Source organism: Prionailurus bengalensis, chromosome F2 (assembly GCF_016509475.1).
Source record: "Prionailurus bengalensis isolate Pbe53 chromosome F2, Fcat_Pben_1.1_paternal_pri, whole genome shotgun sequence".
In the NCBI taxonomy this organism is placed as follows: domain Eukaryota; kingdom Metazoa; phylum Chordata; class Mammalia; order Carnivora; family Felidae; genus Prionailurus; species Prionailurus bengalensis.
The window spans coordinates 44,310,801-44,325,577 of NC_057353.1; the positions used below are offsets into that span (position 1 = coordinate 44,310,801).

Here is a 14,777-nt window from a genome sequence, read left to right on the forward strand (position 1 = left end):
GGTATATCTGCACTGTCCTCCTCTGCCCTCTGCTCTCTCCTAGGGCCTATTTAATTCATATGTGGCTCCTCGCTTAACCTAGTCATCATCTCCTTAAGGAAAGAAAGGAGGTTTTATAACTCGTGTATTTTGTGTCGACCTCCATCCTCCACCCCACCATCATAGTGCTTGGACCAGAGCCAGCACAGCACATAGTAGGCCAGCAGGAGGAGTTTGGAAGACTGTTGGAGGCATCTCCTTAGAAACAGCCTTTTTGAATTCATGAGCTGGTGTCTTTTTCTTCCAACCTGTTCTTTAGGGGGAACCACTGGAGAGCCTTTTCATCCACTGTCTCTGAACTGTACCCTGAGGAATTGTTTCTGTATTTTATTCTCTTCTCTGAAGCATTGATTTAGGATGAGTTATTAACATTGGCTGGGAACGATTATTCCAGTTCTGTTTTAGAGGTGTGCAGTGATCTCGTAGCAGGGATCTAGTAGACCTATAAAGTCTCCTAAATGAAAAAAAAAAAAAAAAAAAAAAAGGTCAAACAGATTAAAAGTGCGGAGAGAACTCAGATTCTCTTTTTTTTTTTTTTTTTGGCCAAGCTCCCAAACTAGACAACATACTGACATTTGAACCAGCAAGAGGTAATCTGCCTCTTAGAGGAGAGAATTCCCTACACACTGAGTGTGGTGCCTACATATGTATGTTTTTAAGTTGCAAGTAAAGCCACTGTGTTAGCCCATAGACAACCAGGCTACCAAACCAGGCTTATTCAAGATATGAGGAAGACTGGCGGGGGGACCTTGCTCCTGGCAGCCGAGGCGCGATGTGGTTCGAGATTCTGCCCGGGATCGGTGTCATGGCCGTGTGCTTGGTCATCCCCGGCATAGCCACTGCGCACATCCACAGGTTCTGTAACCGGGGGCAAGGAAAAAGGGGTTGCCTTTATTATCCATATCATTGGAGTTTGATGCAAAGAGCTAAGCGCATCTCTGGAGTTAATCGTTACCATGTGTCAAAGGGTTTGGAGAATATTGATTAAAGAAGCCTTTTCCCGACTGATGAAGAATAACTCAGTTATGTTCATCTGCCCTTTCTGGAAGGTTATGCAGTGTATCAATGTAGTACATAATAAAAACAAAACAAGACAAAACAACAACAACAACAACAACAACAACAACAACAAGATGTGAGGAAGACCGGCCCACACGGAGGCAAATAAAACTCAGCTAATCTGACACACAGTTCATGCAACACATAATTGTTATTATACCTCATGGTAAGCAATTAAGCATTAATGGAAAGCATCTGCACAAATGGCTGTAATTAGTATCACATATATAGAGCCAAACCACATTTTCCTGTTTTCTTCCCACTTCATTTTCGGGGTTGTAAATAGCTGGATAGAAGCCTCCTGCCCCCCAAGGTTAGGGAACATCTGCTTGACTCCTCCAGTTCTGTGGCCTCTGGAAACACAAAGCTTCCCGGTGCTATGTGTTCCTGGGCTCCTCCCAGACCTCAGGGTCCCAGATTTTTGAGTGCAGCCTGAATCATCCTGATCTTCTGCTTGAACCTCTGACCCTTCTTGAGTTTCCACAACAAAAATTGCTCACACCCACTGCTCATGGGTTTAATAGAATTCTCTGGGAAAATGGGGGAGCCCTGGCAAGGTCACCTCACACACTGCTCAGCAAACAACCTAAACATCTTTTTTAGACATCCCCCGACCCTCTTCAAGAGCTCTGCCCGCCCCCTCTCCCAGCCTCTTCAGGAGCTCCCCTCTGCAAGGTGTTGCTCTGAAGAATGCTCAGCCTTTCGCCACCTCGCTTACTCCCGTCATGCCCTTCCCTTCTTAGGAACACAAGAAAGTCCCCCCCTTGTCTTCTGCCTCAATGGCCTGCTGCAATCCAGGCATCTGCTGACGTCCATTTTCCATGGGCTGGCTTAGTCAAGTCAGAGGAATTTGGGGACTAGCAAATAAAGAATAAAAAGTCCTCCCCCTAATGTCATGAGCCAGGCCTTGCCTGGTCCCACCTCAAGCCTGGAGACCCCTAGGCTCTCCCCAGTGTTGATCTGTCCTGGGATCCCCACTATAGGAGGAGGGCTGTGGGTGCAAAGAGCATGAAGCAGAAACTGCCTGGGCTTCAGACAGACAGGAACAAGGCGGCCCGGGTCAGAGGTTCTCAGGTTCCAGTAACTAAGAGCCACTCAGGAAGCTGACCCCCGGGGTCTCACCCCCAGAGATTCAGAGTCAACAGGTTTAGGGTGGGGCGCAGGAGAATGCATTTTCAGTGAACTTCTGACATGGATTGCTGCCACACTCTTGAGATCCACTGGCATCAGCAACGGGGGGACCGGAGGAAAGGGCCGGAGTTAAGGGAGAAGAGAAGGAGCTGGAGCCAGGGGTCTGCTGTCCCATCTGACCCAGCCCTCCAGTCACCCGGAAGCAGTTAACCTCCCTTCACTGTCAGCACCAGACTTAGCTGAGTAGGTACAGTCATAAAGAGAAATTATCTCTCTCCCTGCCCCCCCTTCTTTCTCTTTCTCAAAGATAATCACTCTTGTTTGCATGTCTGAAATTCTATCTGGGCCAGTGGTATAGTCCACAGACTTCAATTTCAGTCTTGACATTCAGGCTGTGCCTGTCTCACGCCGAGCTGATTATTTAAATTCCTTGACTCCACTTCCACAGCCATACAATGGGAAGGGTGGTGACAAATTCATACCTGTCTCATCAATAAATCCCTGTCATCTTGTGGTTTGGGTCTGCTGGACAGTTGAAAGTTGTGCCAAGGGAAGGCAGGGCCATACCCCGACTTCTGTTTATGAACGGCTGGCGGGGACCTGCCCCTACCAACATTGAGAGAAGCCAGTGGGCATGGAGAAGAATAAGACACAGTTCTTTCCATTTTTGAGCATATAAGATGTGCCAGGGAGCATGCAAACTACTGGGGAAAAAAATAGTGAATAAAACAGCAGTGTTCCTGCTCACTTTCTTGCATGGGAGTAATTCAAATAAACAACCAAGGTAATTGCAACCAAAAGCAATTGTGTCCCACTCCCAGCTCAGTGTGAGAGGTCAGGTCTAACTATAGCCACTGCACTTACTAAGTGCTCGCCATGTTCCAGGAGCTCTCCTGGTGCTTTATATGTGTTATCTCATTTAATTCTGACAATAAGCTCTTAAAGTAGGTTTTATCATCTCATTTTACAGAGAAGGAAAATAAGGTACTCCCCTCAAAACTTTAGACAGTTTACTCAAGGTCATATGGCTAGTACTATGACCAAACCAGAATCGAAACCCTGTTATGTAGGAGTCCATATTATTAGCTCTTAACCACCATTTGATACTGTCCCATGATCCTTGAGGGCCCCCAGATGGCAGTAGGGCAATCCTGCAACCAGAGAAATTCCTCCAGACCCAGGTTCACAGGCTCGCTGATCCCCAGGGAGACTCAACTAATTCAACAGGACTAACAATCAAATGATTGTCGTTCCCCAAGTCCACTGCTGTGACACTGTCACTATACAGAATGATCTGAGAGGACCTCTTAGGCAGTTGCCTTCGGACGCGCGCACACACACACACTCACGCCCCCATAGCCACCATTTTTTATTCGTACTTGTTTGTGTGAAGAGAGGAGGCAGACACAACTAATTCAGAGATCCTTCCGGTGGAAATGGGTCCTGGCTGTCAGACTTTGAGCTCCCTCTCCCACATAACCCAAGAATTCTGTTCCCTCCTGGTGATGGCACATGTTCACCCACTACCTGGGATACCAGGTTGTTGCAAAGCACCTCCATCCCACCTCCAGACAGTGTGGACTAATGCTTGAGCTAAAATCCTACTCTCTGTGATTCCCACCTTTGATCCTATTCTGCCAGCTAAAGCTATATACCAGAAAGTATATTTCCTTTTCTAAATAAAGAGAAAACCCTTTGATTGTTGAAGAGTGTCATCCCCCCCACCTCTCATTAATTTTCTCTTTTTCGGGGGAAGCATAAACACATCTTTAAGTAACTGGGTTTGGGATCTCTTTGTGGTCCAAATTATCCTCTTCCGGATACTACTTGGTCAGTGTCTCAAAATGTGCTCTTCCATTAAAAGACTAGACCAAGCATATTAAATAAATATTGCCTTCAAAGTTCTGCCCATCTGAGCAATTTGGAAGGTACTGGTAGTCAACGTTGTGGATTCTTCTGTCCTCCAAAATGTCTTTCCCATCTAATACCTCTGTATGAGATATATGGAAAAGTGCTTAGCAGAGTGCATAGCCATAAGGCTCAAGAGAAGTTTATGTCCTTTGCTTTCCCCTTTTAAAAAAAAAAATGGGGGAAAAACCCACATGAAGTATGCCTGTCTTCACGTGTCTGTTTCCCACCATTCCCCTCCTCTTGAATTCCTTTCCCACTAGTAGGAAAGAACTTTATCTTCTTTCCTTTTCTTTATTTATGTTTTTAAATAAGGAATTTTCCCTCCCTTCTCGAATATTTAATCTATCTGGAAAAATATTGAAAACACAACATTTAGAAATTTTCACTTGGCCAAAAAATGTAAACTGTCTTATCCAGCCTTTTTTTCTCTCTCTCTCAAGAACCATATCAAATTCATTTTATTGCTTTCAGTCTTCAGATATGTTTCTGACATTATTTTTTCCAAGCTATGCAAGTGACTTAATAGTGTTTATTTTAAAGTTTAATCAAGGGGCATGATCCAGAAAAACAATCATATTATTGAAAAGAGAAAAGAAAATTATAACCAACATCCTTCATGGATTCAGATGCAAAGATTCTTGAAGACTTAGCAAATGGAATCCATATTTATATACTGTAGTCAAGACCAAATGAGGTTTATCCAAAGAATGCAAGTTTGCTTTAACATTCAAAAAGCAATCAATATAATTCATCATATTTAAAAATGAAAAAGTTTAAAAATGAAAATATTTAAAAATGAAAACATATATAATCATTTCAGTAGATGCAGACAAAGTGTTGGACAATATCCAACACTCATTCATGACAAAAACTCTCAGCAAACTAGCAATAAAAGGGAAATTTCTCAACCTAATAAAGGGTATCTATGAAAAAACCTATCATAAATATATCATAAGAGTGAAAGACTAAATGCTTTCCTCCTGAGAGAAGGAGTAAGAGTATATTCATTCTCACCACTTCTCCTCAACACTGTACTGGGGGTCCTAACTGATATCATAATGAAATAAAAAGAAATTAGAGGGGCCCCTGGGTGGCTCAGTCGGTTGAGCGTCCGACTTCGGCTCAGGTCACGATCTTACAGTCCGTGAGTTTGAGCCCCGCGTCAGGCTCTGGGCTGATGGCTCAGAGCCTGGAGCCTGCTTCCGATTCTGTGTCTCCCTCTCTCTCTGCCCCTCCCCCGTTCATGCTCTGTCTCTCTCTGTCCCAAAAATAAATAAACGTTAAAAAAAAAATTAAAAAAAAAAAAAGAAATTAGAAAGTCATACAGAAAAAAGTAAAACTGTCTTTATTCACAGGCTATGTGCTTGCTTATGTAGAGAGCTGGTGGAATCTTCAAAAAGCTACTAAAATTAACAAATGAACTTAGCAAGGTTGCAAGATACAAGTCAAGATACCAAATTATTTGATTGTGTTTTTACATACTGGCAACAAAAGTCAGAAACTGGAAATATGTAAATTAGGGATAAAGTTTACAAAATTGTGCATGATCTGTACACTGAAAAGTACAAAAGATTTCCACAATAAATTGAAGAAGACCTAAATAAATGGAGAGATATACTGTATGATGGAATGGAAGACTTAATATGGCTCATGTGTCAATTCTTTCCAAATTGATCTATAGATTCAAAGCAATCCTTATCAAAATCCTAGCAGACTTTTTAAGATGGAAACTGACTATCTGACTCCTATATATATATATATATATATATATATATATATATATACATGAACATGCAAAAGAACTATCATAGTCAAATACAGTCTATTCTTACTGTTCATTATTATGTTTTATAAGTCTCTGTGAACATTGAACTAATGATTACTAGATCATTGTTCCTAGAAGAAATACAGGGTTAGGTTCTTGTGAGCTTCTGGTCACAGCATTTCATCAGTGAATACATAACCTTGTTTTGTGTGTGCCTCTATTTTATTATTATTTTTGGAAATGTTTTATTTGTGTGTGTGTGTGTGAGAGAGAGAGAGAGAGAGAGAGAGAGAGAGAGAACAAGTGGGGGAGGGGCAGAGAGAGAAGGGACAAAGGATCTGAAGCAGGCTCTGTGGTGACAGCAGTCAGCCTGATGTGGGGTCAAACCTCAAGAACCTCAAGATCATGACCTGAGCTGAAGTTCGATGCTTAACCCACTGAGCCACCCAGGCACCCCTGTGTGCTTCTTTTGAAGACTCCTTATTGAGTATATATTACTGATTGGTTAACATTGAACTCACAGCTGACAGCACTATTACTCATGCCTTAATGGAGATCATCTAATATACATGTTTTCTTCACAAGGCATATCACAGCTTTCTTGCATTTAGGAACACTGGACAGCATTTCAGCACTATACCTGAGGGCCATTTTAAACAGTGAAATCACCAACAAAAAGCACAAAAGGCAAAAAACATGGCACTAAATAGAACACAAAAAGAAAGCTTGTGTGTAGTATGAGAGCTAAAACAAGAAGGCAGAGCATTGCCTTTTTTGACCTTAACTGGGAACATATGCATCAGGTAGCTAGAATTTTTACCATTCTGTGCACATACATCAATGGTCATGAAAATGCTGCAAATACTGATTTGTGTTACAAGTAAATTTTAGAAAGTATATTAATTAGCAAATATGGAATCTGCAAATAATGGGATCAATGAAAACTCTAAAAAAAAGATAAAGTTGGGGGCTTAAATTACCTGATTTCAAGACTAATTATAAAGTAATAATGAACAAAACAGTATGTATAGGTGACATCAATGGACCAGAATACAGTTCAGGAATAGACCCATACACATATGGTGAAATGATTTTTGATAAAAGTGCCAAAGCAATTCATGAGGAAAGAATAATGTCATCAACAAATAGTGCTATAACAATTGGATTGTCATGTGTGAAAAAATGGACCTCATCCCTTACCTCACATCATGTATAAATATTAATTCAAAATTGATTTTAAATCTAAATGTAAGAAGGGAAGCAATTAAATGTCTACATGAAAATGTAGGAAAAAGTTTTTTGATGACCCAGGGTTTGGCAAGGATCTTTTAAATGGGATATAACACAAAAAAACTCAATAAATTGCACTTCATCAAAATAAAAACATTTACTTTTCAAAATACGCTACTACCAAAATGAAAAGGTGAACGACCCATAGACTGAGATAAAATATTTGCAAAACGTATATCCAACAAAAGACCTTAGAATATATAAAGAATTCTTAGAACTCAATATTAGGGAAATAACCCAGTCAAAATGGGCAAAAGATTTGAACAGACACTAGCCAGAGAAGATAGATGGATGGCAAAGAAGCCTGTGAAGACATATTCAACATTATCAGTCATTAGAGAAATGCAAATTAAAACCACAGTGACCCGCCACCACGCTTCCACTAGATTGGATAAATTTTGAAATACTGACCCTAAAGTATGTGTTGGCAAAGTTGGCAACAGGAACCGTCATTGCTCCTGGCAGGAATGTAAAATGGTTCATCTGCTTTGGAAAACAGTTTAACGGTTTTCTACAAAGCTAAATATGTACCTACAATATGACCCAGGCATTCAATTCTTAGGTATTTACTGAGAATAAATTAAAGTTTATGTCTAAACAAAGATTTGAACACAAATGGTCACAGCAGCTTTATTTGTAAGAGTCCCAAACTGGAAACAACTCAAATGTCCATCAGTGGGTGAATGGATAACAAATTGTGATATATGCATACAATGTGATGCGACTAGGCAATGAACAGAGTGACTGTTGACACATGCAGCAAGCTAGATGAATTTCAAAATAACCATGTTGCATGAAATAAACCAAACAAAAAAAGAGTACACACTGTATGATTCCATTTATAGAAAATTTTAGAAAATGGCAACTAATCCATGTGACAGAGAGTAGATTAGTGCTTGCCTGGGACCAAGGGCAGGGGGGCAGGGAACAGGCAGAGGGATTACCAAGTGGCCTGAGGGAACTTTGGGGATCTGGGGGTAATGGATATGTTCATTATCTTGATTATGATGATGATATGTTGACATGTCAAATTTATCAAATTGCATACTCTAAATTTATGCAGTTTATTGTATGTCATTTATGATTCAATGAAGCTAATATATATAGAGAGAGAGAAAGTCAGAACAAGGCGGTTTTGGAAGGTGAGTGGTGCTGAGACAAAGCCTGCAAGATAAGAGATTGGAGAGAGAATCATGGAACAATCAGGGGAGGCGTTGTGGAGGAGGGGGTTTTTCTAACAATGCCGGGCTTGTTGTCTTGAGGGTTCTAACTAGACCAGACGGCCTGTCTGGAAGGGTTTGTTTGGGGCATTGGTGGCGAATGAGGGAAGGAATGTAAGCTGGAACCAATTATGGAGCAATTCGATTCCCAGCAGCGGTCTTTGGTGGGTAGGGGCACTGAGCACAGGGTGTCAGGGGTAAAACTACCTTGTAGTAAATTGAGTCTAGCAGTAATATATGTGTGGGATTCAAATTAGGTACCGAGTGGGTGGGGAAGTACCATCCATCCATCCACCCACCCTATGTCCATTCACTCATTCATTTATTCATCCAATACTTATTGGTTCCTTCTAGGGGCCAGGCACTCTTACGCGGTGGTGGGAAGAAAATGAGTGTTTCTCTTATATGTCTGAGACCCAAGAAACACTCAGATCTTGCTTTCCCTTGTGCTCCACACGTGTGGAGCAGAAGGTGAAAGATGCCATCATTTTACAATTCTAATCAGCTCGGTCAGTTCAGTGCACGCTTCCTTATGCCCGCAGAATTAATTAGAAGACCATAGCAATAATTCCCACACCAGGGAGGAGTTTATGACATAGCGAGGGGATAAGGGGTGTGGGATGGTCGCACGATTTAGAATGACAGATCACTTCAGAGAAGAAACCTGGCTTTGAGGGAAAACTAGTGAATCTGGGAAGGAGCCCACACAAGTGGTTGGATGCAGCTGGAGAGAGGGGTTAGAGTTCAAGGAAAAAGCCCTGGCTGGATGTGCTTGGTAGTAGCAACTGACCCTGAGAATGGATAAAATCTTGGAGGGAGAGAGAGAGAGCGTGGAAAGGGAAGGTCAGGGTCTGAGCTTCGGGGCAGCCCACGAGGAGAGCAAGGAGCCAGAGTGGAGGAGCAAGCAGGCTGCGCCCACAAACAGCCAGCCCGCAGCTTCTGAACAAATGGCCTGCCTGGCCCCAGGCTCTGCTAGGACCGCCCTGAGCAGAAGAGGAGGACTGCTGAGCAGAGGGCGTGCGGTCACGGAGCTTCCTCTCCGCCCTGGCTGCTGGGCCCCGGAACTCGGAGAGGGTCCCGTGCAGTCTGCTCGCCCTCTGGCTGGGCCAGGCTACAGGGTTAAAAAACAAAGAAGAAGAAGAAAAGAAAGGAATCTGGGGTGAGTAGCGTTCTCATGGGAGAATTGAGTTGACTGCATGTGAGCAGAGAGCCGGCCATTGGGAAAGGATGACCACACATCAGGGGAAAGCGAGTTTGAAGCTCATAGAGCTGCTTTTCTGCTTTCCTCTTTTCTCAAGCACCTGGAAAAGTGGTTCTCAGAGTGGCCCCCCAGACAGCAGCTCAGCTTTGCAGGGAAACTGGTTAGAAATGCAAACTCCCAGGCCTGACCCTAGCGCTACCAAATCAGGGATTCTGGGGTGGGACCTAGGAATGTGTGTTTCGGGGGCACCTAGGTGGCTCAGTCCATTCATCGTCCAACTCTTGATTTCGGCTCAGGTCATGATCTCATGGTTCGTGGGTTCGAGCCCCGCATTGGGCTCCCTGCTGACAGTGCAGAGCCTGCTTGGGATTCTCTCTCTCAAAATAAATAAATAAACTTAAAACACACATTCCTTTTTTTTTTTTTTTTTAACAAGCCCTCCGGGAAATTCTGATGTAAGCTCAAGTTTAAAAACCACTGACCTACGCAGTTTGAACTAAATCTCTCCCTGAGAGGCTGCACTCAGGAAGGAATTTATATTAAGAACGTGATGATGTGACAGCCGTTTGGAAATTGCAAAGTGCTCTATAAGAATAGGGCATTACTTGTGCATGTTTATTTATTTTGATCAACCTCATTCGGTCAGATTTACTTACGTGTTAAGGCTTTATTTGGGGGGGATATCCCTTTAAGAGAATGAAAATTCTGTGAGTGAATAGGAGGACTGATTGAAAAATAATTCAGCTCTTGGGGAGAGAAGGATTCGAGGCACAGCTGGGGTTTGCCCAAAAGGACAGGTTTGTTTTTCTCAGTGACATTGGGTTTGTTTTGTTTCTTCCAGCGTAGAAGCACAAGGCTGATGACTCACATTTACTGTTGAAAGTCTTAAAATCCAAACTGCAGCTGTCAAAATAAGATTAGTGCTTTCAGGCACCATGAAAGAAGGGGGATGGTCCTTGAAACACAGGCTTCGGTTTGTGGAGTCTTAACTCTGGAAGGGCTTCAGATTGGTGCAGGCAGAACCCCATTGTTTCCCACTTGAGTGAAGTAACAGCCCTAATAATACATTTCTCTTCTCTCTTGCTGCGAAAGATAACTTCTGATTTCTACATCTCAGGCTAAATAACAGCAGGAGCTGTTTGAAAAGTGGAACGTGCCTTTAAAGGTGTTCATTTTGCTTTAGCTCCAAACTAGCTTAAACTGTCGTCGGTGTGAACAGCATGCAGTGTGGCTTGTCTCAAACTCTGAAAAGCCAGTAAAAACCCTTTGATTTCGCCTGGCATGATGTCAGCCACAGCAGCCACAGTCTTTGTCCCGTGCTTCTCGTCCAGTGTAACCAGATGGGAGGTTTTCCAAGTTCTCCAGCCAAGGCACAGCGCCAGGGTTTCGAGAGCACAAACTAAGGAAGGCACTTAAATCTAGGGTGCGTGCGTGCCTCGGGGCAAACACGAGGGTTGGATTTGAGCACAACTGTGGGGCTCTTACTTATCAAACCCTCAGTGATTTATCTCACCTGGGAAGACTGAGCAGCTGAAGTTAGCATCGCTCCCTGTAATTCCCAAGGAACTAAAAGAAGCAAGTAAATTCTGTCAGCCCTGTGCTAATGATCGCCTTCTGGTAAAGCATTGCTTGCGTTTGGTGAGATCTTTTGTTATAAAATTCACAATTGTCTACTTTGCCGTATCAGATCAATTCAGCAGAGAGTTCACAAACCACAGCTTAGTCAAAGATACGTTGACATTATTTAAAGAAATCTGAATCTATGTCTGGGTGTGGAATTTTCACAGGCACCCATAAAGTGACACTATATTGCAGTTGTGATGTAGGCAAAATTCTCAGTGAGACCACCTTCTGGCCACACAATGTAAAACAGAAGCTCCCTTCTTTCCACACGCCCTACTCCCTTTTCCTGCTAATTTTGTTTGGCAGCACTTAAGAGATCTAACATACGGTTTTACCTGTTTATTTTATGTCTGGCCTCTATCAGTGGTGTGCTGGCAGATGTTTAACAACCAGATCTGCAGGGGGAAAATGCTCTGGTTTCTGATGTTCACTGACTCCTGTGGTGTAAATACTGACACCGTGGCCGATTTCAAGCCGCCTGCCTGGCCTTGCTGACTACAGAGTAGGGGAGAGGTTGGCACTATCTGTCATGGGGGTTAGTGGGAGCTGGCCCCCTACACACCACTGGCTCCCCATTTGAATATTGGCTCCGTGGGCACAGAGATCAACTGATAGATTTTTTACCTCTTTTATTCACTGTTATTTTCCCAGTACTTTGAACAGTTTGACAAATGGATGAATCAATGCAATCATTCAGATATTTTTTTAGTTTGTATTTATTTAAAAATTTTTTTAATGTTTATTTATTTTTGAGAGAGAGACAGATCTTTAACAGGGGAGAGGCAGAGAGAGAGGGAGACACGGAATCCGAAGCAAGCTCAACGCTCTGAGGTGTCAGCACAGCCCAGTGCAGGGTTCGAACCCATGAACAGTGGGATGGTGACCTGAGCTGAAGTCTGACGCTCAACCGACTGAGCCACCCAGGCGCCCCTCAAATATATTTTTAAAAATTGACCATCTGCCAGACACCGTGCTAGATATTTGAGCTGGAGGGCTGAGCAAAGTAAGCCCTGCCCTCAGACGGTAGAGAAAATAGGATTCAATAATCATTGTAAGTGGAGTGTTAAATTGTGGTTGTGGAGATCATGAGGGAGAACTTGACCTCTAATGGGGAGCAGTCAAATAAGAGCCACCTGAGTACTCCAGGCTGGTGGCGGTCAAGTCCAATCAACAGATGTCCACTATGCACCTGCTGTGTGAAATGCATGGTATTATACAGGCATCTGGAGGAACTCCCAGGCTAATCCTGTCCCTCTCGGAGTTTTCAGCCGAGGTAAGATTGATGAGGGAGAAATGCCTGACAACCCCATGCTTATGTAGCACGGACATGGGTTCATTCTCTCATTCGTAAGTCTTTACCGAGCCAGGCACCGTGCTAGGTACAGGGATGCAGCAGATAACAAGGCCGCCAGTTCCTTAGCTGTCGTGAGTGACCACACTGGCATCTGCAGCTGGGGGCTGGCTCCCAGATGTCACTGCACTCTGGGCCCCCTTCTGGTATGGGAACACCTCTGTCTGAGGACAGGGAGAGGTAGAGGCTCAGGAGGAATTTTGTTCCCATGATACTCATCCTGCCAGGATCCCGTTTCTGATGGAAGAGAGTATTTTTAGGACTCTAGGAGCATCCCTGTTGGGAGGCAGGGAGTGTGGGCCCTTGTCACTCTTCTTTCAGCAGATGAACACTTACGGAGCACCAAGCACACGTGCTAGGACAGTGGGCAAGGCTCTGGGAAATCAGTGAGTCAGATCAGCTCACATTCCAGCGGGGCAGGCAGACGTGATCAGGTCCTTCCAATACCATTGGATAAATGCGTAAGCGCTGAAGTGGCTCCCAGAGGAAGGAGCCTTTAAGCCCAGCCAACCTGGAGAAGGCTTCTTAAAGGAGGCGACATTTGACTGAAGTCATGAGCCATGATGGGGGTCGCCAGGTAGAGAAGGCTTGGAAGGATCATGGGAACTCTGAATTCAGGGCTTCTCCCATCCCTCATGGTTTTATTACCCTTCAGTGAAACCCTCCGGCTGTGAGAAAAAGAAGCACTGTTTTTCAAAAGCATCAGGAGTCATTCAAAAATATCTGTGTTTGTTTCAAATGGAAGTGACCACTGCCAGAAAAACAATGTTGTTTTGTCAGAGCCTAGTCTGCATGTATTCCTTTGTCTTTATTGAATTAAGTTAATCCCTCAAAGATTTCCCTGGGGACGGTGCAGATCACCAGTGGCCATAAATCCCCAACATTATAAAAACATTATGAAAGTACAATACACACGAAGCCAACTGGCAAGCTTGCTCTTTGTGGGGCCGGACTTCTGGAATGTGAGTGATAAGCCTCCTGTTCCTACCACACTCCGTGCCCGCACGTAGCGTCTGCGATTCTGTCAGCCACTTTGGAGAGGGAACCAAGGACAGCGGTAATTCTGAGATTGGTTTAAAAGAGGAAACTCAGCCTCACAGTCTCCGTTAATAAAGGGGGGAGACTGGCCCTGGGTCTGGGCACCTTCCACTTGGATGATTGTAAGGGACTTTGTATCCAGTTCGATGACACTCAACCCGGCTGCACGCTGCAGTTATTTGGGGAGCTTTCGCCAACCCTGCTGCCTGCATTCCACCCTGGCCAGTCTGGTTTAAGGAGCGGGGTGCCCTGGGCAGCAGGGTTTTCTAAAGGTCCCCAGGTGGTTCTGATGGGTAGCCAAGGTCGGACGCTGCTGCTCCTGTAGACTGGATCTTGCAGTTATTCACAGGCCGTTCTGTGGGTGTCCCAGCCCTGTCCCAAAAGGAATATGCATTGCCTCTCTACCTACCCTCTGGGGAGAGGTCTTTGGGAAAAAAGATGGTTGCTTCAAGCTCCTGGTTCCTTGCTTTCAAAATGCTGCTTTCAGAGGGGTTCTTTTGTAGCATGTTGGGGTTTTTTTTTTTCATTATTATAAAAGCTCCTGTTAGAAACTCTTGTTAGAAAACTTGAAAGCAGACCATTATAAGAGCCTAAAAATCACCTGTACTCCCACTATTCCTTTGTAACCGCTATTAGGTGGGGTTCCTGCTAGATACCAAAGGAGGCAAAGCAGCAGCTAGAGCAGAGAAGGGAGACCCAGGTGAAGAAGCGCATGCCCCCTCACTTTAGAGAGGGACTTGGGATTTGGGGGGTAGGTTGTTCCAGTGTGTTGGGGTGACATTTTCCAATCATGAGGCTTTTGTGCAGGCACTGTCTCATCCCCACTAGGGAGCTTAGAGTCTAGCAAGGGCAACAGTAAATACACGGCTACTTAAATGCCTATGCAATTAACATTGTGATTCATGCCAAGGGGAAGAGTGCAGGCCTGCACTGACAGCCGATAGGGGAGGCAGAAAACTCTGGCCCTGAAGAACAAGCGAAGGTCCTCATATCAGGAGGTTAATTTTTCCATCCGTGTGCAGACAGACCAGAGCTATTTCTGCATGGAATTAAAAAACAAACAAACAAGCAAACAAAAAAAACCTACTGCTGTTCCCAAACAAAGCAGTGATTTTATTTAACAGCTAGAAGTCCTCTAAGTTTCCCAGA

General features: G+C 43.9%; 2 protein-coding genes across 5 annotated transcripts in view; both read left to right on the forward strand.

The window, feature by feature from the left end:
• Positions 1 to 2,001, forward strand: LOC122495644 (NADH dehydrogenase [ubiquinone] 1 alpha subcomplex subunit 1-like). The gene has a single exon (XM_043601454.1). It carries the CDS (start codon positions 812 to 814, stop codon positions 1,025 to 1,027), a length of 216 nt encoding a protein of 71 aa, XP_043457389.1. The 5' UTR covers positions 1 to 811; the 3' UTR covers positions 1,028 to 2,001.
• MATN2 (matrilin 2) overlaps positions 1 to 14,777 on the forward strand; it is a 136,497-nt gene that overhangs the window by 58,686 nt on the left and 63,034 nt on the right. The gene's annotated exons all lie outside the window — the stretch shown is intronic.